Below are 22,677 nucleotides of genomic sequence, written 5' to 3'. Positions count from 1 at the left end.
ATTATTGAATTCACAAAGTATTAGTAACAATATCTTCAAATCGCAACTTGAAAGGTGTGAGTGCGTATTTTACTTCTATTTGAAGCTATGAATAGTGTAGTTTCCTCTACTGGAAAAAACTTGTACAACACATTCGAGTTATAGGTTAAGGACGTTTGCGCACTGCATCCGATCCGAATCCGAAAATGTACAGATTTAAAGAATTCAACGATTTGGAATGTCGCATGTGCATTGCGTCCGACTGAATCTGAAAAATATCGCTTGTACATCTATAGATACACAATTGATTCTGGTTACTCTAGTGCTGTGTTGCATGCAGCGTCCGATAACTATGCGACTTTTTAATCGCCGTCAACTTTTGGCATTGTTAACGAAGACGCAGGAGAAATAGAGATCTGGGTACACTTGATTACTTTTTATAGGAACATTTTATAATAATGACAATGAACTAAGGCAAACAAGCAAGAAATTTTATAATTATTACCGATTGAGTGGTGTGTCCGCTTTTCATTTATTTTATATAACAGTATCTATGAAAAATTTTAGTTCGACAAACATTTATACAAATTATAAAATTAGTATTACATTTAACTAATAAACTATTTATTATTTCTAAAATTTACTATTTTTATTACCTACGACAGAATGTGAATAAAATAGTAATCTTAATGTGGTTTATAATTGAGAATATCATAAATGTAATGAAACTTATTTTATTGATTAAATTATTCCGGCTCGTGTTACATTGGCTCCTTCACTAGGCATAGTCTGTCGCATAGGTGAGGTTACAAATATAGAACGCAAATAGTTTATAATTGTGAACTACGTAGATATTATAGTCTTATTTCTAGTCATTTGACAAATAATAGACAAATGACTAGGAATAAGAATTTTAGTTAACAATCTATCACAATATTTAAAGGAAATGATTATTTTAATGAATAATAAATTGTGTGTGTGCGTCCGTGTGTGTGTTTTTTGTGAACGTATGTGCTGTAGTATATGTGTGTTTGTGTAGGCAGAAAGTTTAGTTCAGATATTAACTCTCAGGGTCGTATTCCAGAACTCTACTCAATGCTCAAGTCAGGATTTGAGCAGACTTGCGTATGATTTCAAGCACTGGAAATACGACCCTAATGGCAAGGGCTCGAGAATGATTTTCAGTGCTCACTGCAATACTCAAGTTCTAACTTGAGTATTGAGTAGAGTTCTAGAATACGACCCTTAGTATTTCCTCAATATCCTCATAGTATAGTGTATTGAGCCACTTTTACACTTTGTTTCATTAACTGAACATGACCAAACTGAACACCTTTTTAAAAATACTATGGCGCTAACCCTTTTGTAAACAAAAGGACCAAGAAAAGAAATTAATTTATTTGACAAGGCAGTCCTTCTTGAGGGCACTGGGATTCTAAATTTACGTTTTTGAAGCATAAGACGTGCTTGTTCCCTCATGAACACAGAACCTCCATGTCTCAGTATACATTTTTCTTTGGATACCTCACCGGCTTCTTGTTATGTATCGATACCTGCTAATTCCCTCCACCCCTCCGCGCCACCGCCACTGCGTAAGCACTTGGATCGGACACAGTGCGTACACGTTAATGCAATTAATACTATAGGTACTTACTTCGGCCCGTAAAAATAATGATACGAATTGAAGGTATTCTGGAGTTACGAAGATAAAATCCGGATTTAGTGCGCAATATCTCATGACTACGTCGGACCGTCATTTCTCGGATTCGGAACTGATACGGATTGGAGGCAGATGCGCAAACGTTCTACTGAATAAAAAAGATCGTTAGTTTTGACGTGGTGATAGGCAAGTTAACTTTCAAGAGGGTTCCTTTTTTATGCTTTTAAGTTACGGCAGTTCACTAAAACTAGGGCATCGAAACCCAGACCAATTTTGAAATCCGGGTTTTCGGGTCATAGTATAGTCAAAACCCGGGTAGACTGGGCTTTTTCGAGCTTTTCGATCTTTTTGTTATGTTACAAAAAAAAGAAACTGTTCCTATGCTGATTTTCTACAATGAAACAAAGGAAGAGATGAAGAATTATCATAAATGAAACAGGACTTTCCAAATTAAAAAACATTGTATAAACTGTTAAAGAAATTTTCCATTCCACTTTACGCATTGCTTGTTTTCTTGGTTGTTTGGTAGGTAGGGAAGAAACGTAGCAACTACGCTTCTGTACACATAATTAATTACATGTAAGCGTGTTTTTATTACATTTATTATTGTATTCGAAGTGGTTTATACATAATAAATAACAAAAAAATTAGGTAAAATACTCGAAAAACCCTGGTTTTTAAAATCAAACCCGGGTTTCTTTGTAACCATCAGAACTGGGAAAATCCGGCTTTTCTCGGACCGGGTAAACCCAGGCTCGATGCTCTATCTAACACAATAGGTAAGGTAGGTGGGTAGGTTGGAATATACCGTAGAAGTGAAACAATACATTAAGTTTTGGTTGTATTTTCTAGAAATCTTTCCGCAAAGTACAAGAGTTTATTACTTTATATAATAAAAATATTTTTAAGCAAAATATTTCCATAAGTATAATATTGTCAACTGATTTCATTGACTTAATAATTAATTGTAAAAAGATTGGTACAATATCGCATGTATAAATAAAACATACGAAAGTAATTGGTTTTTTCACTCTGGATTTGTTATGTCAATTACACATCATAGTAAAGCCGGGTACTCATTAGCTATATAACTGTGTAACTGTAACGTGACAGATACAGTAACGAGGTTCTAGTGTGTACGCATGAAATAATCTTCATTTGATAGAATGAGTACCTGGTTATAAATAAAGTTCGCATACCACGTACACACTATGATTTTTGGTAACATAACATGCAACAGTTACAGCTCGCTAGTGAGTACCCAGCTTTATGTGTGTCATTTGGAAAACATTAGGATGAGCCTTGACAATGTCGTGCAATACATTGGGCAACGTTAAGCATGCGCGAGTACCATTCGCGGATGGTCTGTGCAAAATGGCACACAAGTGCTACTATACCTGCCTTCCCCGTTAACCCAACACTGCGTACGCACAGTTTTCCATTCGCACAACGGCTAGTAAATCAGCCGTGTACTTATTTACGCTGGATGTGCTGTGGTCTGTATATTGTATAATGGTAACTAAATATGGCCAACAATGAAGGAATTATAAAATGCAACTTGCAATTGTAGCACTAACTTACACTTGATATTATTGCTACTACAATCCAAATATCTTAATGATCGATGTGTTATTATAAACTAGAAAACTGCAATCGATTCATAAAATTACGTACGAATATGAATTTTGAAATATTTCATGTAATATTATAATTATGATCATTATATAAACTTAGTCCCGAAAGAATGCGAAGGAATGTTCTATTACCTCTCTAAAACACGAATATATTCGATCTAAAATGTACCTATGTTATAAAATTGTACATAAACACACAATAGTAAAAAATTATTTTAAATGCTTCTTACCTTAAAAAACTTACTGTATAAAATTATTTGTACAAAAAATATTCAAAAAGATTAACTATTAGATAGTTCTAGAGCCTTGTTGAGGATTAATGAGACGTCCATCGGTGGGAAGTTCTGAAGTAATTTGACATTAGCCGCGAAGTCGCCGCTCAGCAGGTTTTCTCTCATCAATCTGATACAAAAATATGACAGTGTTAAGGTCCTCGTTGTCGTAGGCTCTGCACAATCCTACTTAACATCGCATATTCCATGAGCCTGATTCTAAACCTCGTAAGAAATTAGCGGCAATTCCGCGTAACGTTACTATGACATTCGTAGAGAGGCATTGACCTACTAACAAATGGATGTCGGTTCGCGCTAAAAAGTGTCCGCACCTATAGGGCGTCAAAATCGCATACAGGGCGTCATTCGCGCAACACTCTTCGAGTCTTCTTGTTCGACTGAGAGCGCGGTTGTCAATCTTGCAGTACTATATAATAATAACTTGTAAAAATTACTGCAGTAAAGTCAAATCATATTTTCACTAAACAAATATATTGTGTTATCATAATTTTCATTTAAAAGTGTTATTTGGTACCGTTTTAAAGTAATTAATTTATATATAAATTAATCGTAAATATAAATTACAAAAGCAAACAAAATAATCAAATAGCTAAATGTCCTTTTTTTACACATTGCATGCGCAAAGGATGGAAAGAGACCCATTACGTCAATTTCAAGAAGCCTAAATAAACTTATTGGTCATTTTCAAATGTTCGAAATATAAGCGATTGAAATATTTGGAACAAAGAAACTATAGAGTCGTGTTGATTTTAATCTTATTTTTAAAATGACTTTTTATTAAACGTTAGCAATAACTAACAAAATATTGTTGTACTCGTTTTACTGCTTGTCATCAGAAGTCAGAAAATACATTTGCCCGAAATAACGTTAGCTCGAATTATCATAATTTCAAATGTATTTTTTTAGGAATATTACAAAACAAAATTACTTGAAAGGGTAACGGTTTTATTATAAATCGGTTTTCGGAATTACGGATATTTGAGTTTACGTTTAGTTGTAACATTGGCACATTTCTTATAGTACAAGCTTATTTTCATATTTGTAGTAATATTTGTATGTATGTATCTGCCCAACTCTTTATTATATCTTTAAGTGAATTTGTACAAAATTCAACATAATAATGTACATAAAAATTAATTAAAATTTACGAGAAATCCATTCTTTTCCATTATTCTTATGTTCAAGTATTTTTCAGTCGAAGCTAAATATGGTGCATTTTGTTAAGTTTCCAGTAGAATCTGAATATGGTGTTTTTGGGTCCTTAAATTGTTACAAGCAAAATTAGGCAGTACTGTAATGAGGTTAAAACTTAAATTAAATGTTTTAGTTTTTTATATTTCGTTAGATGTCACTACGTTTGCATAGGTTAACTTCGGACATTTTTTTAGTGGTTTTTGTATTTGACCCGATGTCCATTTGTTGCTAGGTCAATGAAGAGAGGCTTTAGTTTTCCTACTGTAAGAAGTAACAATAAGTTAACAGATCCACACGCAAAATAGGCGCTTTGTCGTCGAGTTGTGGATACCAGCCCGTTGCACCAAGTACCAAGTACCAAGTTAACAGATGACAAAACTGTTACAAATAAAGTAATAAAAATGTCTTTTAATTGAATAAAAATACACGCATACTCAATTATTTGGTCAAGTGTGAGTTGTCCATAAAAATGAATAAATAAATAAAATAATTTTTTTTTATTGTTAGGATCATTTCATAGTACGGAACCAAAAAAATTGGGACAGCAGAAGTTGGTCAAATTTAATAAAATGTTTTTTATACAAAATGAATAAAATTGACTATTTTTTTAATGCTGATAGATTCAGTTTCTTATAAGAATTATTTTATTGTATTGGATTAAAAGAATCGGGACAGCAGAAGTGGGCCAAATTTAATAAAAAGTTTTTTTCATTCAAAATGACATTTTATTAAAGAAGGATGGCGAAAGCTGACCCAAACTCAACGAAGTGCCGTTCATGGACTTTGCTAGTATAATTTTACGTTTTAGTTTATATATATATTCATATTTTTCTATATTTTTAGAAGTCGGGAATAAAGAATTTTAGAATAGATGCAAGAACGTAACGCAATTGATTCAGTTCGACCATAGATCAGGTAACGTTCTTATACGTACGTTTCATTGTTTACCTAGAATATATACCCATACAATGAAATGATCCTTACATGAAACCGTGTTGATCAGCCCTAAAAAAAATTTGATCAATTTTATTCATTTTTATGGACAACTTACACTTGGCCTAATAATTGACTATGCCATTATATTTTTATTCGATTGAAATATACTTTATTTATAGCAGTTTTGCTATCTGTTAACTTATTATTACCTCTTACAGTAGGAAAAACTGAAGCCTCTCTAGAAATGTCATATTAAACATATGAGAGCGTGTAATGTAAAAAATTTGTATATTTCTAGATTTATTTAAAAAAGTTATCGATATCAATGTACTTATTAGGTACGTACTTACGATATCAATTTAAAACCTTTTGATATCTCTTATATTTATGGAATAATCGCCTGGACACACTTAACGATTACACCCTTTATATACGTTGTGGTCATTACGTTTGTGTTCATTTTTGAATGCCATTTTCGAGTGCGTCAGTGCGTTAATAATCAAATATCATGGCTAGTCAAATGAACATATTATTATTTATCATAGTTAGTTAGTTTAATACTTAAAGTTAGTTTCATACTAATATTACCAATTAAGGAAACGAGAATAAAAATTAATGTTTTATTTACTAATTTCTTAATGTTAATATCTCATTATTTTATTGTTAAATATAGAAAATATATTTTTAAGCTGTCATGTAAAGAAATTTCCAGAAAACGATGTCTAAAATACAGGTATACATTTACTTAGTTTAGGCATCGCAATGACGCTTTAGGTTCAAATATTAAAATCAATATAATCAAATCAGCTTTACTATGAAGAAATGTTTAATTTAGATTCCCGTCTTAATGCTTATTGAATACTATAATATCTTTATTTGCATTGCTTTACAAGTGGTTTTTGAGTTGATCACAACGCATTCTGGCTATTTCTATAAGTGCCACGACACTACTTACTACGCACTTTTCAGGTCGGTTTTTTTAGTACTCTGTACTGAGATTATAATTTAGATATTTTACAAAAATTGCTTTAGAATACTAAAAATCATGCAATGGTAAGACTCATTGTTTGTTCTTTATTCATTATACATAGAGAAGCGAACGTGCTTTTATTCTCCGATTTTTTACAGACTATGTAACGAAGTTTATTCAAATTGATTTCTCCGTCGTATTATATATTAAATAATAATGAAATAAATTATAAATAATGGAAATAAATTATAAATAATGAAAATAAATTGTAATTGTTTCAATATAAATCATCGTAACTCATTCCGTATAGTAAGAAAAAATAAAAATACACATAAATTACAAAAGCAATCAAAATAAATAACCGCTAACTGTCCTTATTCTACACAAGACATGCGCAAAAGACAGAAAGAGACCCGTTACATCAATTTCAAAATTCGAACCCCAAGCGATTGAAATATTTAGATATAGTACAAAGAAACTATAGAGTTGATTTAATGTTAATCTTATTTTTAAAATGACTTTTTATTAAATGTTAGTAATAACTAACAAAATATTATTGTATTCGTTTTAGTTTGGGGTTACCAATCAGAAGTTCAAAAATACATTTGCCGGAAATAATGTTTGCTCGAATTTTCGTAATCCCAAATGTATTTTTTTACATTATTTTCGGAATATTACAAAACAAACTAACTTCATCTTTTCTTTATAATAAGCAACCAAAATCCCCTGAAAGCATAACGGTTTTATTATAAATCGGTTTTCGAGATTATGAAACTTTGTGTTTACGTTTAGTTGGAATCTAGAAATACGAAACATCGATATATTTCTTACAGCACGTCAGAACTATCAACAGAGAGACACAGCTATTTTCACATTTATAATATTTGTATGTACTTATATATATACACAACTCCTAATACTTGAAGTGAATTCGTATAAAATTCAACATAATACTATAAAATTTATTAATTGACGTTCAGACTACTCCATCACTCTTGTGTTCAAGTAGTTATCACTAGAAGCTAAATATGGTGCATTTTGTTACTTCCAGTAAGAAGCTGAATATGGATAATTTTCGGGCCTTTAAATTGTAGCAAACGAAATTAAGCAATACTGCAATGACTTTACAATTTAAATTAAATGTTTTAGTTTTTCTTTTATATTTCTATACATGTCACTACGTTTGTAAAGGGTAACTCCAGCCATGCTTGTTATTGGCTCCAACGCTGACCGCGAAAAGCCGGAAAAACTCCGGACATTTTTTCACGGTTTTTGGATTAGACTTTGTATTTATTGTCATCCATTTATTGGGAAGTCAATGGGCAATCTCCTTTGGCAAATACAAGTAAAACAATACCACTGTTACACTACTCGCAAAATTGCGAAAAGAAATCCTCTACACCCAGTCTAGCCAAGGGTGGAATTTCATTTTTCATATACCTAATTAACCAGTACGTAATACATATCGATACCGCCACGCCACGATAACTTTCCGTCTCTAGTATATTCATGAGAATTGCTTTATTTTTTATAGGCCCATTTTGTGTACGGACATGACATCAATGTGTGTTTGATCTGTGTATTTGTAAAAATAAGCTAGTGTTGTCGATGTTTGTTTGTGTCAAACCATAGTGACACAACTCAATATTGCATTCGAGTGCACCTGTTTACTTGTAGTCTTACCCCCCCGCCCCTCAAAAAGTGGCAGAGTGTGTTCACAGACATAATAGTTCTTGTGACGTCATAGTGGGTACAAAAATGAGGCCCTGTGGTTATGTTCGAGAAGTAACGCTAATAGCGCCTCCCATCCTTTATGCTCTAAGCACATACCTTACTGTATAAGTGTATAATAAAGTTCGTACATAACCTACAAACGTACGATTTGAACGAACGAGTGAATAATTCTTACAATATCATGGCACAGCACACGTAAATGAGGAAGTTGAACCGCTGCCCATCGGCGAACAGAGAGTCCCAGATCCTCTCGACGTCCGGTAGAGAAAATTCTTGAGAGAGCAGCAGTGTCAGCCATCTAGAACAACAGTCTCATTGGTTTGTTTTGTATTGGATTAATTGAAATTGAAAGTGGTAGCTCAGTGGCAGAACTAGGCAGTTCCGGGCCTGTGCAGACTAAAAAGTCATCAGTAAAAAAAGGACGAAAAATTTAATTCTACCTTAAAATTGTTAAATTGTGTTGAATCTTATCAAATTAGTTGTGATACATACACATGCTGTCTGAAATTCTGCAGTAGTTGTGTAAGTGTCGATAAATTTGACAGCCCTAAACTTTTTGTATTTATTCGGACGAACAAGTCGGGCGCTTGGTGGTAAGCGACAGGCCTAGCGATAACAGTTGCAGTGCCACTCAGAACTTTAAATCACAAAGATTTGGAGACACACACCCTTAGACATAAGTTTTCACATATAAAGCTCGACTGATGGTAAGCCCCGTAGTGAGTCTCGCAAGCAAGAGCACTTTTAAGTATCAGTGCTCAGGAAAACTGCATAACTGCCTCTGTGGTCGAAAGGGTACCATGCCGGACTGCCACGCAGAGGTCCCAGGTTCGACTCCCGGGCCGGGAGAAATATTTGTGTGGCCTACATTTATTTCTCTCGTGAGTTTGGGTGTAATTTGTGGTTGTCTATACGTGTGTCCATGGTACCCGCGACACAGGGTTTCCTTAGTGCGGGGATGTGTTGAGTGTGTGTGTTATTATTATTATTTAGTTCAGTTTGATGTCACGACTGCTTTTTTAAATGGCGAGCTTTCTAAGGAAATCTTTATGCAGAAACCGTAAAGCATTAATGATAGCTCCGGAAATGCACGAGTATGTCGACTATAGAATATTCTATAGGGCCTTAAATATGTGAACTATAACCGAGGGGCACTGCAACTGCGCCGGTCACCCTGAGACACAAGTTGACAAATCCCATGTGCCTGTAATTTCACCAGCACCCTTACCCTTCAAAACCGGAACGCAGTTCCTAATACCCACATTACCGCTTGGCGGTAGAAATAGGTAAGGTGGCAGAATTCCCCTGGACGAACTCTTTCACAAGGAGCTGTACTGCTACTGAAAAGTACTAAAATGTCCTTCTCCTAACGTAGTAAAGACAAATTTGTAACTGGCTCCGTGGCCGAACGGTTACCATGCCGGTCTGCCACGCAGAGGTCGGGAGATTGTTCTTTCGAGGTCTCGAGGTCGAGAGAACAATCTGTATGGCCTACATTTATTTCTCTCGTGAGTTTGGGTGTAATTTATGGTTGTCTGTGTGTGTGTGTGTGTGTGTGTGTGTGTGTGTGTGTGTGTGTGTGTGTGTGTGTGTGTGTGTGTGTGTGTGTGTGTGTGTGTATTCCAAGGCACCCGCGATACAGTTTCCCTAGTGCGGGGCTATGAGTGCGAGCGTTAAAAAAGTGCGTTGTCACAATCGGCACCAACTTGCTTAAAAGAGTGGAATAAGCCATTAAGCCATGAATTGAATTTGAATTGAATTAAGTCCGAAAGTCTCACTAAAGCAGTTACTTCAACTCATCCCGTTTGATGTACCTGAAGCTGTAGTACTGAGGTCGTAACTCGAGCTTCTCGAGTTGATTCCATACGGCGACGTCGTGTCTTTTCACACAGTCGCTTAGTTTGGTCATCATGTAGTTAATTCCACTTTCAGCCTCGTCTAGTGTCCGGATGAAGAAGTCTCGTATCTCCGCCATTAAGTTCGTGAAGCAAAAAAAGCAGTCTGCTTCTGCATGCTCTGAATAACAAAGAGCAATACGCAACACTTTATAAAAGGAATGTTAGACCTGATCACTTTTTCAACACTCTTATAGCACGTGTATATAACATTTGAACATTGTAGTGTTGTAACTAGACTTTCACTGTATCGGTAATTTGAAACTATTTACAAGTATAAAAAACTGATGATGACGCATTAAAACAAGGACTATCATCAGACTGTAAGTGTTGTGGTGCTATAATATTTTTTATTAAATACTTTCAATTACCACCTTCATGTTAAATCATATTCGGCGTTAAAATCTTATCTAATCTTCCTTTCCTTTCAGATTTTCCTCCCATCCTTTTGGCACATAGATGTCTAGTGACATTTAAAAACAATTACCATCTGTACTGTCTTTTTGTCTTGTATCAAAATGAAGTCGTAAAATTATTTTAAGTATTCGAAATAACAAAGTTCATAGTCTATTCTACTTACGCCTATATTCCTTATTAGAGTCACAGGCAAAGGTGTGGTATATAGGGCCAATGATTTCATTCATGCCCTGTACGTAGCCCTGTCCGGGGTTAAGCTTCGCGTAAAGGAACAGCATACGCTCCACCACTTCCCAGTGCGCCTCGCAACCTTCGTGCAGCGGCGCGTAGTCTCCACACGAGAGGCTATCAGATCGACGAATTTCGTTGCTTAGCTGAAATGTTTCAATTACCATAAAGTAGCCCGCGATTGTTATCATACACTGTGGCCAATGAAGAGCTGCATAACTTTAAACATAATTATGTACCTGATTGTGAATTGAGAAAACACGTGCGATCAAATTTAATTAAACACCTGTGACCTGGTCAATTACATGTGCAATAAAGAATTCGACCAAATGTGTCACTATTTCCACTTATACAGTATTGCAAAGTCCTATTTTCACAAAAACATGATTTGGACTCAGGCAAAATGTCTCTATGGCCAACGGTTACCGTGTCGGACTGCCACGCAGAAGTCCCAGGTATGGCCTACATTTATTTATCGCGTGAGTTTGGGTGTAATTCGTGGTTGTATATGTGTGTGTCCATGGCACCCGCGACACAGGGTTTCCCTAGTGTGGGGCTACGTTGAGTGTGTGCGCTATTATTATTATTACAAAACTGCAGTGCTACTCATTAATTGCGGCCTTGAGGACCTGGATATTTAAGTATTTTTAAGTAAGCACCTCATGCATGCTCATAGATGTGCATGTAAACCACCGGCCACATATAGCAGAACGTATCAAAATTAAAAGACGATTGAAGTAATTGTTTTTTCAAATAAAATGTTCTGTTGTATGTAACCAGTAGGTAGAAACGACTTCTCTCTTGCAAGTCCTTTAGACCAATCTGCATAACCCCATTTTTACTTAAGGCAATGGAGAAGGTACTTGATAATCACATTAGGGCTACATCCTTAATACATAGTCCTTCATCCCATTCAACATACCTATCAAAGTGGAAAATCCACAGAGAAAGCCCTGCTCCACCTTGAGGACAGGCTTGAAAGAGCGTTTGAGGACAAACAAATAGCACTGTGTGCTTTTCTAGTAATTGAGGGTGCCTTTGACAACACACCCATTCGTACTCTGGGGATGCGACTAATCTGCAAAGGTTTCTACTAAGACTTCTACTACGCGATGAGTGCAAAACATGCTTCTATTACTCACCTTAGCAACACCAAGACCTCGCCTCTCCAATGTGGAATATTTGAGAACAGAAGTTTCCACTCGCCTGTGCAGTCGTTTCACTCCATTGCTGTTAACAACCTGTAATAATAAACTTATGAGTACTACTATATGCAACTAAACACAACTCATATATTCATGTAAACAATGTGCGGCAAAGACTGATTGAATCATAACACTCTAAGTCACATTCTGTTACACTAAAGTAATACAAACCTCTTCACAAGGAAATTCAGTAGCAGACTGGAAAAACGAGATGTCAGGGCAGAGTCTGCGGACATCTTTGTCGATCTGCAACAACACTTCATTATCTTTGAAGTAGGTGCTCCAAGTGCTGTCAGGGCTGATGTTTAAGGGATGGTCGGTGCCACCGGCGCATCCGGGAGCCGCTATAATTTCATCTGCAAATATTTAAAAACATGTAGGTACAACAATATTTTGTGAGTTATTACTAACATTTAATAAAAAGTCATTGTAAAAATAATATTACATCAAAGCTACTCTATAGTTTCTTTATTCTAAATGTTTCAATCGCTTGTGGTTCGAACAATTGAAATTGATATAAAGGGTCTCTATCGGTCTTTTGCGCATGCAATGTGTAAGAGTCATTGTGAATAAAAACCGCCGAAGTATTTTAATTACCGGCAATCTGTCTCACTACCGCTACACATGTCTCTCAACCCTGACATTGGCAAAATCGTCGCGCAAAACGACGGAGCCATAGACACAAAAGTTGAAGTTGAAGTTGAAGAGTCGTTAATTGTCTACCTTTGCACATGAGCGCGACTTTAGGCAGCGATTGCAAACGCGATGCGCGTTATAAATTAATTAAGTAATTTATTATTTTATTTATTGTACTTACTTCTTTTTTACTTTTAAATGTACGTGCGCGTTTGCATCGCTGCTATCGCCGTGTGTAACCACTCAGGGTCATATTCTAAAACTCTACTCAATGCTCAAGTCAGGATTTGAGCAGACTTGAGTATGATTTCAAGCACTGGAAATACGACCCTAAGATTAGAACAACAGATTCAACAGATACTCGAAGATTAGAAGAACAGTTAGTTAGCTACTTGACTATTTTGATTGCTTTTATAATTAATATTAACGATTAATTAAAATATAAATTACCTAAATACTATGCTCTGTACACAATAACACTTTTAAGTGATAACTATTATAACGCAGTATACTAATTATTGAATGAAAATATGATACAATCCCATTTTTCATTTTACTTAAGTAATTTTTACTATACAGTACAAGTTTTTATTACACAGTATGGTATGATTGACAAGAACACAACCAATATACATTATAGACACATTCTTGGAAAAATAGTTGATTAGTAAAATGCTTACATACCTATAAACTGTTTATAGAGCTGTCTCTTCTTCATCAATGTTCCATCTCTGATATTCTTCTCTTGAGGCAAGTAGTGTAACAAAATTCTCCACACTAGAGCACGCAAGCCTTTGTCTTCAGGGATACCTAAAATAACCGAAAAAAAACTTTATTCAATTCAAAAATTACAACTTTTGTTACAGGAAGAGGCACCTTTGAATAAGGGCAGCTAAGAACAAGCGTTTATGGAGTCAGTGCGTTTAGGAATTATGTTTATAATAAGGCACAACATGGGCACCACCGAGTCCCACACCTGTCAGTGGCAACAGTCAGTGTACATGTGCTAAAAACTGAATGAGAGGTCATGTTTAGTCTCATTGTCGAAAAGTAAGCATTCTCAAAAATAGTTGTAGGGATATTACTGGAAGAATATAGATAATGGTTAAACTTTACTTGTTGTATGGATTGTTTTATTGCTAAAATATTAAAACTACAGGTTGCAATGATTGAGTGTTTTTAAGCAAGAAAAATATTTGTTATTTTGTAGAGTACCCTTTGGGGCAGATTTCAACAAACCAAATGCGGCAGGCAGCTTTGAAGACATTTAAAGGTTCTGATTAGCTTCCTCAGCTAATATTTTTATAAGAAGTTTTGTTTATATTTTTTAGTTATTTTTATTCTGCTTTGGACTATTCCTATGATTTTATAATTAATGATTACATAAGAAGTATATAAGTTTATATATATTTTTAATATTGCAGTCCATTATTTCAAGTTTAATTGGGTTTCAGTTCCGCCCAAACTTTTTTTTTGTAATAAAATATAAATTATAAATATTGAATATAAAATATAAATATTGGTCTTACCATTGAAAGCCAGTTTTTGAAGGTGGTTCATGTCAATCACATCTTCCTCAAGGATCTCTTCAAAGGCTTTTATTCTGAAATTATTGGCTAAATTTATATATTAAGCAAAAAAGGTATGTAATCAATTCATTAAAACTTGCTGCTTGAGCTCAGTCTAATCAAAACTAATAGTCTAATATTTCTGAACATATAGACTCATCCGTAGTACAGAGTCTGATGTGATTATATAGCGAAAAGAGGAATAAGTTACATTATGAAAATAATTTCATTATTCAAACTAAGGTAATGTGTAATGTAAAGGTGTTTTGAGAATTTATCTTTTTTCTAACATCTTTCTATAACTTATTTCGTTACAGAAATAAAAAATTGAACATGGCGAAGAAGAATGAACGAAATGTACCACAGTCCTGAGAACAAGTCATCTTGCACATAGATCTTTGTTCTACAGATGAGTCGATATTTCATGACTAATAGTTACTTATGAATGTACTCCCATGTTTTAAAAAACAATAGCGCCCATGATATTTTCTCCATAATTCGAATCCAACAAATAAGTATGGACAGTCTGATGTACAAAATTATAGTTATGTATTTCCTCATTTATAAAAAATCAAGGTACAACAACCAAATTTGCATGATTCAATGGAATGTAAGATATGAAACACACCAATTCCTATTTCTTTTATAAGTTGGTTTTAAAACTTATTATGCACAGACGGTCTATGTAAAGATTGAAGAGCAAATAGGCTCATGAATGATTTCAAAGAATAGGTAATACGTAATGGTCAGCAAATAATGCTGTACTACGGACTGTAAGAACACTCAAGGGGATCAAAAGCTATTATGTGGACAATGCATGCAGACATAATTTAATTAACACTGAGGCTTCAAACAAAGATTTGCCTATGTTCCTCTAGACAAATGTTGGATCATAATACCGTACCATAAGAATTATTTGTCCATCGCTGAACGTTTGTTATGAAGCAAAGTGAAACAAAGGGAGGAGTTATGACACCGTACATGTAAGATTGGAATATGTCCGCCGTTCACTATTATTACAAAAATATTTTGGTAGGTATCCATTGTAAAACGAACTTATATGCCACTTTCCTACATTTTTACCATACGACTATAGCAAACCCCACTTACCTGGCCTTGTGTAAACTCATTTTGTTAATTGTATAATGATAAATAGAAAATAGTTCTGTCAACTCATTTGTGTTTAGGTTCTTTTGCCAAAACTACCATAGGTACCAGTCACACCACATCCGATGATGACGTATGCTGTCAGCTCAAGTCAGCTGTCATTAATACACAGTAAGGCTCAACTCACAATGGTGCAGAGTGGAAGCGTCGCGACGCGTCATGTTTTTCGCCTATAGCATATTCATCTATATTTTCCCATTATTAAGATACAAATTTGAGTTTTGCAAATATGGAATCAAGCGGCTTCGCGCGTCGACGCGTGTATCCGCGCGTCATTTGGGCGCCGTGAGGGGTGAGACGCCGACCAAATTGTGATCCCGGCGCACTAATGCGATTGTCGTCGCCAGTCGCCAGACGGTACAGTTGAAAAACACGACGCGACGCGACGCTTCGACTATGCGCCAGTGTGAGTTGAGCTTAATACAATAAATATCTCTCAACAACTGTCAATACTGAAGTACGGACGCGCAATTAAATTACAACCTAGAATGGCGCATTCCTATTAAGTCGTGACGACAGATAGTCGTGCCGTTTTACAGTGTCGTGTCTTGTATATTTAAATGAAGTTGTTCACATGTAGTTGTCCACACGATTAACTGTCGTTCACGATTTTTTTTGTCCTTACGACGATAAACTGTCGTCACAACAGGAACAGCTAGAACGACAGTCTGACGATAAATAAAACGTCACGATGAAAATGTTCGGAAAAAGGTGATACACATACATAGATAATACTGACGGAGCTGATGACGCTTGTATAATGCCGATGATGCTGATGCTGCTGTTAGTGCTTTGATGATGTTGTTAATGATGCTGATGGTGCTTATGGTGCTGATGCTGATGGTTCTAATGATTCTGATGGTGCTTACGATGCTGATGGTACTTATGATGCTGATGGTGAAGTGAAGCTGATTTTGCTGAAGGATGCTGATGATGCCGGTGATGCTGATCTCCGTCATTATCATCATTTGACAGATAATCGCAGCTACTATTGTCGTCACGTTCTATTTATCGTAGTCACGATATATTGTTGTCACGATCTAGTCGGAACAGCTAGACTCGACATTCGTTCAACGATAAAATTAACGTCCACGACAGATAGTCGTGATACTTGGTACTTGGTGTAACGGGCTGGTGTCCGCAACTCGACGACAAGGCGCCTATTTTGCGTAGTCGTGATATAGGACCAGGCTAGACACGACAGTCCTCCAACGATAAATAAAAGGTCACGATAAAAACGTGACGCCAGATAGTCGCAGTGAATCGAGGTCAAAAACTATTTGCAACTAAATTTTTGTTGTGAATTGAGTTTTGTTCAAATTTAATTATACATATTATTACAAAATATTCAATTCTTAAATTGTCCCAAATATTCTCTCATCACTTGCCAGTTAATCTATAAGCGTTTCATACAATCCTAATGGAATTCTATTTAATATCATTATATGTACCCAAAACTTTATTTTCTTCGTTTGCTTCCTCGTCCGCCTTTTTGAAAAGTAATACATTATTAACATTTCATATTCATCCATTTCAGGAGCGATCTACTGGCTTCTAAAACAATATAGAACATACTCGTAGAAGCGACTGCAGTGCATCAAACGACTCTGTCCTGAAAACGACAAGGCAGCTGCCGTGAAACGATAAGTTGCCGTCACGATCTAGTGGGAACAGGTAGTACAGATAGACAGGTAGACAGGTACACGACAGTCGATCAACGATAAAATAATCGTCCACGACGACGCAGTCAGGACAGATAGTCATTATATGGGAACGGCTAGACGCAACAGTCGTCCAACGATAAATCGTCTGTGTTGTCGAAGTCGCGTAGTGTCGGAGCAAAATCATGTCGATGTAACATGTTGTCGGAGTAGTGTCTATTCTATTCTAATATTATTATATTCATCAGTATGCATCACAGACCACATATTCTTTCTTCCGTGGTATGCATTATATGTAGGTCTATATAAGGGAGGTGTACCAAATATTGAATACGTGCACAATACTGAATACCCCGCTGTAATGACAACTAAACAACACAATCTTTATTTAAAAACTAAAACTACTTCGCCAATTTAAGTTACTAAATTTTGTTAGTTGTCTGCGCCATTTTTGCCTTCAGTTCGCTGTTAACATTGAAAGTGTATTTTTTTCCATCCTCTAAGATTTTTCCCATCAAGTATGATTTTTCCGTTCGACGATTTAGTTAGATCTTGAATTCCGAACGCTGTAGGTAGTACTGTTTGTGACAGTGATAGATACTAGCTAGGGCGCGTAAATAGATTACAGAACTTAATGCATTTTAGCCATAATTGAGCAGGGTGAAATTTTCGTAACCGATTATTGTACAAGTAGGTTAGTTAGTTAGTTAGTTACCTCAATATTGGATACCTAGGTATCCACAATACTAGATATCCGATATTGGGGTACGGGTACCTACATCACTGGTTGTATAGTTCCTTTATTTTTACTATAAATACAAAGATCGAACACTCAGAAAAAAATTCCTTCGATCCGGCCGGATTCGAACCCACGTCTTCTAGCATCCCGTGTCAAACGCTATACCAACTAAGCCACGGAACAAACAAGCGGAAATCACGAATTTTTCTAAGTGCTTGCGTCGTATCTTTGTATTTTGGTTTTTCGACGACATTTTAGCCGTAGCGCCATCTATGAGAAATCTATGATATTTCATCACCCAGTTAGATACCTTTACAGCTACCAGCCCCGGCTAGAGATGTCGCTATTTATTGTATTTAAACTTTTATTGAATTGATATTAGAATATAATAGAATAGAAATCGTTTATCACTATATATTTAATGATTTTTATGTGAAATTATTCCACTAATTTGTTATAATTATTAATACAAAGATAAATACACTCAAAAAAATTCTTTCGATCCGGCCGAATTCGAAGCGACGTCTTCTAAAACCATAAGTCAATGTCTAAAACCATATTACTGAGCAACTGACATGAATCTTTTAAGATTTTTATCATGCTGAATTTTGCCACAAACTGTAATAACGTCAAGATACGCGTAAGTTCCTTTAAGATCTTCTTTTCGGATTACCTAATCAATCTAGTCCTTTGAAAGCTTGAGATGCCATTTGTAACATCAGATGAAATGCGTTAATTGTACTTATAAATCTATAGTCAGACAGCGATAATAGATTGAAGTCTATGTAGCCCTAGACAGATATATTCATTACTATTCATGCAGGGCGACGGTGCTGTAGCGTCATTAATATGTTATCCTTTTTGCACCACTCTATTATCGCAGGTACCTCAAATAAGTCCTAGACCTGAAGTAATAATACTCGTACTCTTTGTAACGCAGGAGTTGTGCTTCTAGTTTCTTCATGTGATCAATGAAAATTCGGAGCTCATGCTTGGCAGAGACAGACGTGTCTGCCAGCATTTAATATTTAATTATTAATTATTTAAAACGATTATAAAACTGTAACTGTGTCAACGCAGTCTTAGCGCTTTTTGGACTGTTTTGAAGTGTTTGTGATATTACGTGCGCTTTTGTGCTTCAAGTAAATTATGAAGTATGAATAGCCCGTTCAGCAGAAGTACGATGATGAATCGCAGCCCACCCCCTGTAAGGCGGCACGTGGATCAAGAGCCTACCCCATGCTCAACTGCAGTCCCCGGCCTTGCACCAACTAAGGACATGATCTCAACCCCTGAAATTCAGAAATGGATGGTTCAAATAGAACACTGCTTGAATGAAATATGCACTATTGCTGGTGATGGGAAACTTAACACCTAGCAAAAGCTGAAAATCAGCAACATTAGCAGGTCAGTGCTTGGAGGTGCCTCTCAGATGGCTGTGCAATACCAGTCTCTGAAACAAAAATATATTTCGGCCAGTACTTTGATCAATGCTTCGGATGAGCAAGTTAATATCGCTGCCCAATTAAAAGACCTAAAAAACTGCGTGCAATCTGTGCCTAGAGCATCACCATCTAACCAATCTTTTAATGATATGGTTAGAAAAGGAGGCATGCCCCTAGTTTGTCCTTCGAAAACGAGCAGTATCGCTATTTATCCTGCTAATAAAGATACATCAAGTGACGTTACCAAGAAAATTCTACAGAACTTAATAAAGCCCGAGGAACTGAATCTGCATATCAGCGGTATGCGGAAAACAAAAGATGGTGGTGTAGTCATCAGCTCAGAAATGAAAGATGATTTAATAAAGCTGAAACAGTCAGACCAGTTAAAAACATCAGGACTCAAAGTAGAAGATGCTACTAAAAAGCGGCCAAAGGTTATAGTCTTAGGCGTTCCCTCTACCATCTCAGATAAAGACTTATTGGAGTGTTTGTATGAACAAAATATAAGTGATAAGCACCCCAGCCTCACCAGAAACACTTTAGAAAGCTCTATAAAACTTAGCCATAAATCAGGCAAAAAGAACGAGCCCACCTGTAACTATATTTTTGAAGTCACAGCTCCCATTCGGAGGACACTCGTAGACAGCAGCGTGTCTTTATTAATTGGACCTCCTGCCCGGTAAGAGACTACACAATAGTAACTAGGTGCTATAAATGCCAGCAGTACGGACACTCCGCAAAGTTCTGCCGGGATACTGAGTCCACGTGCGGCCACTGCGGTGTCACTCGATCAAGGAGTGTTCTAAGCACGCGGAGCCCGCGAAGTGCGCCACCTGTATACGCTTCAATAAACCCGCCAACCACAAAACAGGAGACGAGCAGTGTCCAGCTAGGAAAAGCGCAGTAACCAGGCACATAGGTACTATTGATTATGAGGGCGCCTAGAGCGCCGCCCTCCTATTCTAATACAGCTTATATATGGGCACTAATGTTAACGATTTAGCGCAGGACATTGATGCGACGTGTGAATTTCAATCCATATCATGCGACCCAGATAAGTGCCCCACGTTTATTTCTAAGTCTACTTATAATTTAAAAATAGTTTTACAGAATATTAGAAGCATTAGATGTAATTTTGACGGTCTTTTAACGTTGTTAAATCCAACTATTTTGAACCTGACATCTTTGTTTTAACAGAGTGTTGTTTACTCAATACACCATCGACTCCTCATCTGGACGGTTATAATTCATATTTCAGTAACAAAAGCAAAGTTTTACAAAACGACGGCGTAGCGCTCTACATAAAAAATGACCTTCCAAACGTCATAGTTGAGGAGCCTATAATTCTGGACGCTAACTGTTTGATCGGAAAAATTGGGAATGATATTGCTGTTGTAGCTATTTACCGCTCTCCCTCGTACAAAAACATAAGAAATTTTTTACTCTCTCTATGCGCCATTTTGACAACACTTTCCTCATTCCGAAATGTATTCATTCTTGGCGACTTAAATATTGATATTAAGATAGACAATGAAGATAACAACTCAGCGGAATTCTTAAACCAAACAGCTTCCCTTGGTTACCTCCCTACCCATCTTCATCCAACGAGAGATCGTAACTGCATAGATCATATCTTAGCCAAAACCATTCTTGCCGTAAAAACATTAATTTTAAAAACTACTGTAACTGATCACTATATTTTACTACTCTAACTACAAAAGAGCTTCAATAGACATAATTTTATCAGTACACATACAGTACTGAATAATGAGGGTGTGTCTCGCGACCTTGCAAGTTTAGATGTGCCCCCAATTTACAACTCAGCCGATGCAAACGTAGCAATGGAATATTTGGTCCGTTCGCTAACTAAAATCATTGAAATGAATACGACGACCAAAATATTTACGCGACGCAATAAAATAATTAAACCTTGGATTACCCCAGGCTTGCTGCGCTGCATTAGAAATCGAGATAAACTTCACCAAAACTTTGTAAAGTTCCCGAATAATCCAATAATTAAAACTACTTATTATAGATACAGAAATTTCTGTAACAATTTATTTAAAAAATTGAAACGTAATTATGAAAAGACGCAAATATTAAATGCCGGTCAACACAAAAAACGATTATGGAAGGTCATCAAAAATATCACGAACATGACTAACTCAAAATCGTCTGCCCTGCAACTCATTGCTAACTCTGTCAATGCAGAGCAAACTGTTAACGCAGCAAATTCTTTCTTCGCTAATATAGGGAAACATTTAGCTGAAAAGGCGCTAATCAACGCTCCACTTTCGACGTCGACCATGACCTCGTCTCACGCCACACAATTACACTCACTAGCCTTAGTCGAAACGGACGAAATTGAACTTAATATTTTACATACATTAATATTATTATGAATTTAAGAAATGACTGTGCAACTGGGATTGACAAAATTCCCTGATCTTTCATTAAACAATATAAGGATTGTTTGATTCAACACTTCACCTACATTTTCAACCTCTGTTTATCAACAGGAATATTTCCCAAAGTTCTGAAATTAGCCCTTGTGAAACCTAGTCACAAAAGTGGTGATAAGTGCAATGTAAAAACAATTATCGCCCAATTGCTATATTGCCATCTCTTTCTAAAATACTTGAAAGAATTATTTACAAAAGGCTTGTACATTACTTAGAAAATAAGAAACTCCTATTGACCTCCCAATTCGGGTTTAGACCAAGACTATCAACTAACGACGCAGTTGACGAACTGACTGATTACATTGTAAGGAATCTAGACTCTAAGAATAAGTGTTTGGCTATTTTTCTAGACCTGGCAAAAGCTTTTGATACCGTAACCATCCCAATTCTCTTAAACAAGTTAGAAGCACTGGGAATTAGAGGAATTCAACATAAACTTTTACAGGACTACCTTTCTGATAGAAAACAGCGAGAGACGATTGACAAAATTACGAGTGATGAATTGCCTATTGAATACGGTGTTCCCCAAGGAAGCATATTAGGATTGATCCTATTTCTTGTCTATATTAACCAACTATGCACTCTTCCCCTCTCTAGCGGTAAGATCATATCCTATGCCGATGATACAGTCCTACTTTTCAGTGCCTCAAGTTGGAATGACGTATTCACACAAGCCCAATTTGGCTTTAACTCGGTAACCGAGTGGCTCAGAGTAAATGCACTTACACTTAATACTGACAAAACCAAATATATGACATTCTCATACAACATCCTCTCTCAACCTGTCGAGAATACTTTCTCAATAGTTGTCGCCAAATCACTGATTATCTAAAGAATGGCGATTAAATTGATAA

The 22,677-nt window shown here is 36.0% G+C and overlaps 1 protein-coding gene across 1 annotated transcript; it reads right to left on the bottom strand.

Annotated features, from left to right (window-relative positions):
- Nucleotides 1-2,431: 2,431 nt before the first annotated feature.
- LOC113240069 (TBC1 domain family member 13) lies at nucleotides 2,432-15,479 on the bottom strand. Its single transcript, XM_026477279.1, has 9 exons — nucleotides 15,460-15,479; nucleotides 14,311-14,384; nucleotides 13,466-13,591; nucleotides 12,317-12,501; nucleotides 12,083-12,181; nucleotides 10,876-11,086; nucleotides 10,215-10,416; nucleotides 8,576-8,698; nucleotides 2,432-3,675 (listed from the first exon to the last, which is right to left on the bottom strand). Exons 1-9 carry the CDS (start codon nucleotides 15,477-15,479, stop codon nucleotides 3,555-3,557), a joined length of 1,161 nt encoding a protein of 386 aa, XP_026333064.1. The 3' UTR covers nucleotides 2,432-3,554.
- Nucleotides 15,480-22,677: the final 7,198 nt, after the last annotated feature.

The sequence above is a fragment of the Hyposmocoma kahamanoa genome, unplaced genomic scaffold, assembly GCF_003589595.1.
Source record: "Hyposmocoma kahamanoa isolate Upper Pololo Valley unplaced genomic scaffold, ASM358959v1 100021, whole genome shotgun sequence".
Classification (NCBI taxonomy): domain Eukaryota; kingdom Metazoa; phylum Arthropoda; class Insecta; order Lepidoptera; family Cosmopterigidae; genus Hyposmocoma; species Hyposmocoma kahamanoa.
This window is presented reverse-complemented; position numbering and strand designations above follow the sequence as displayed.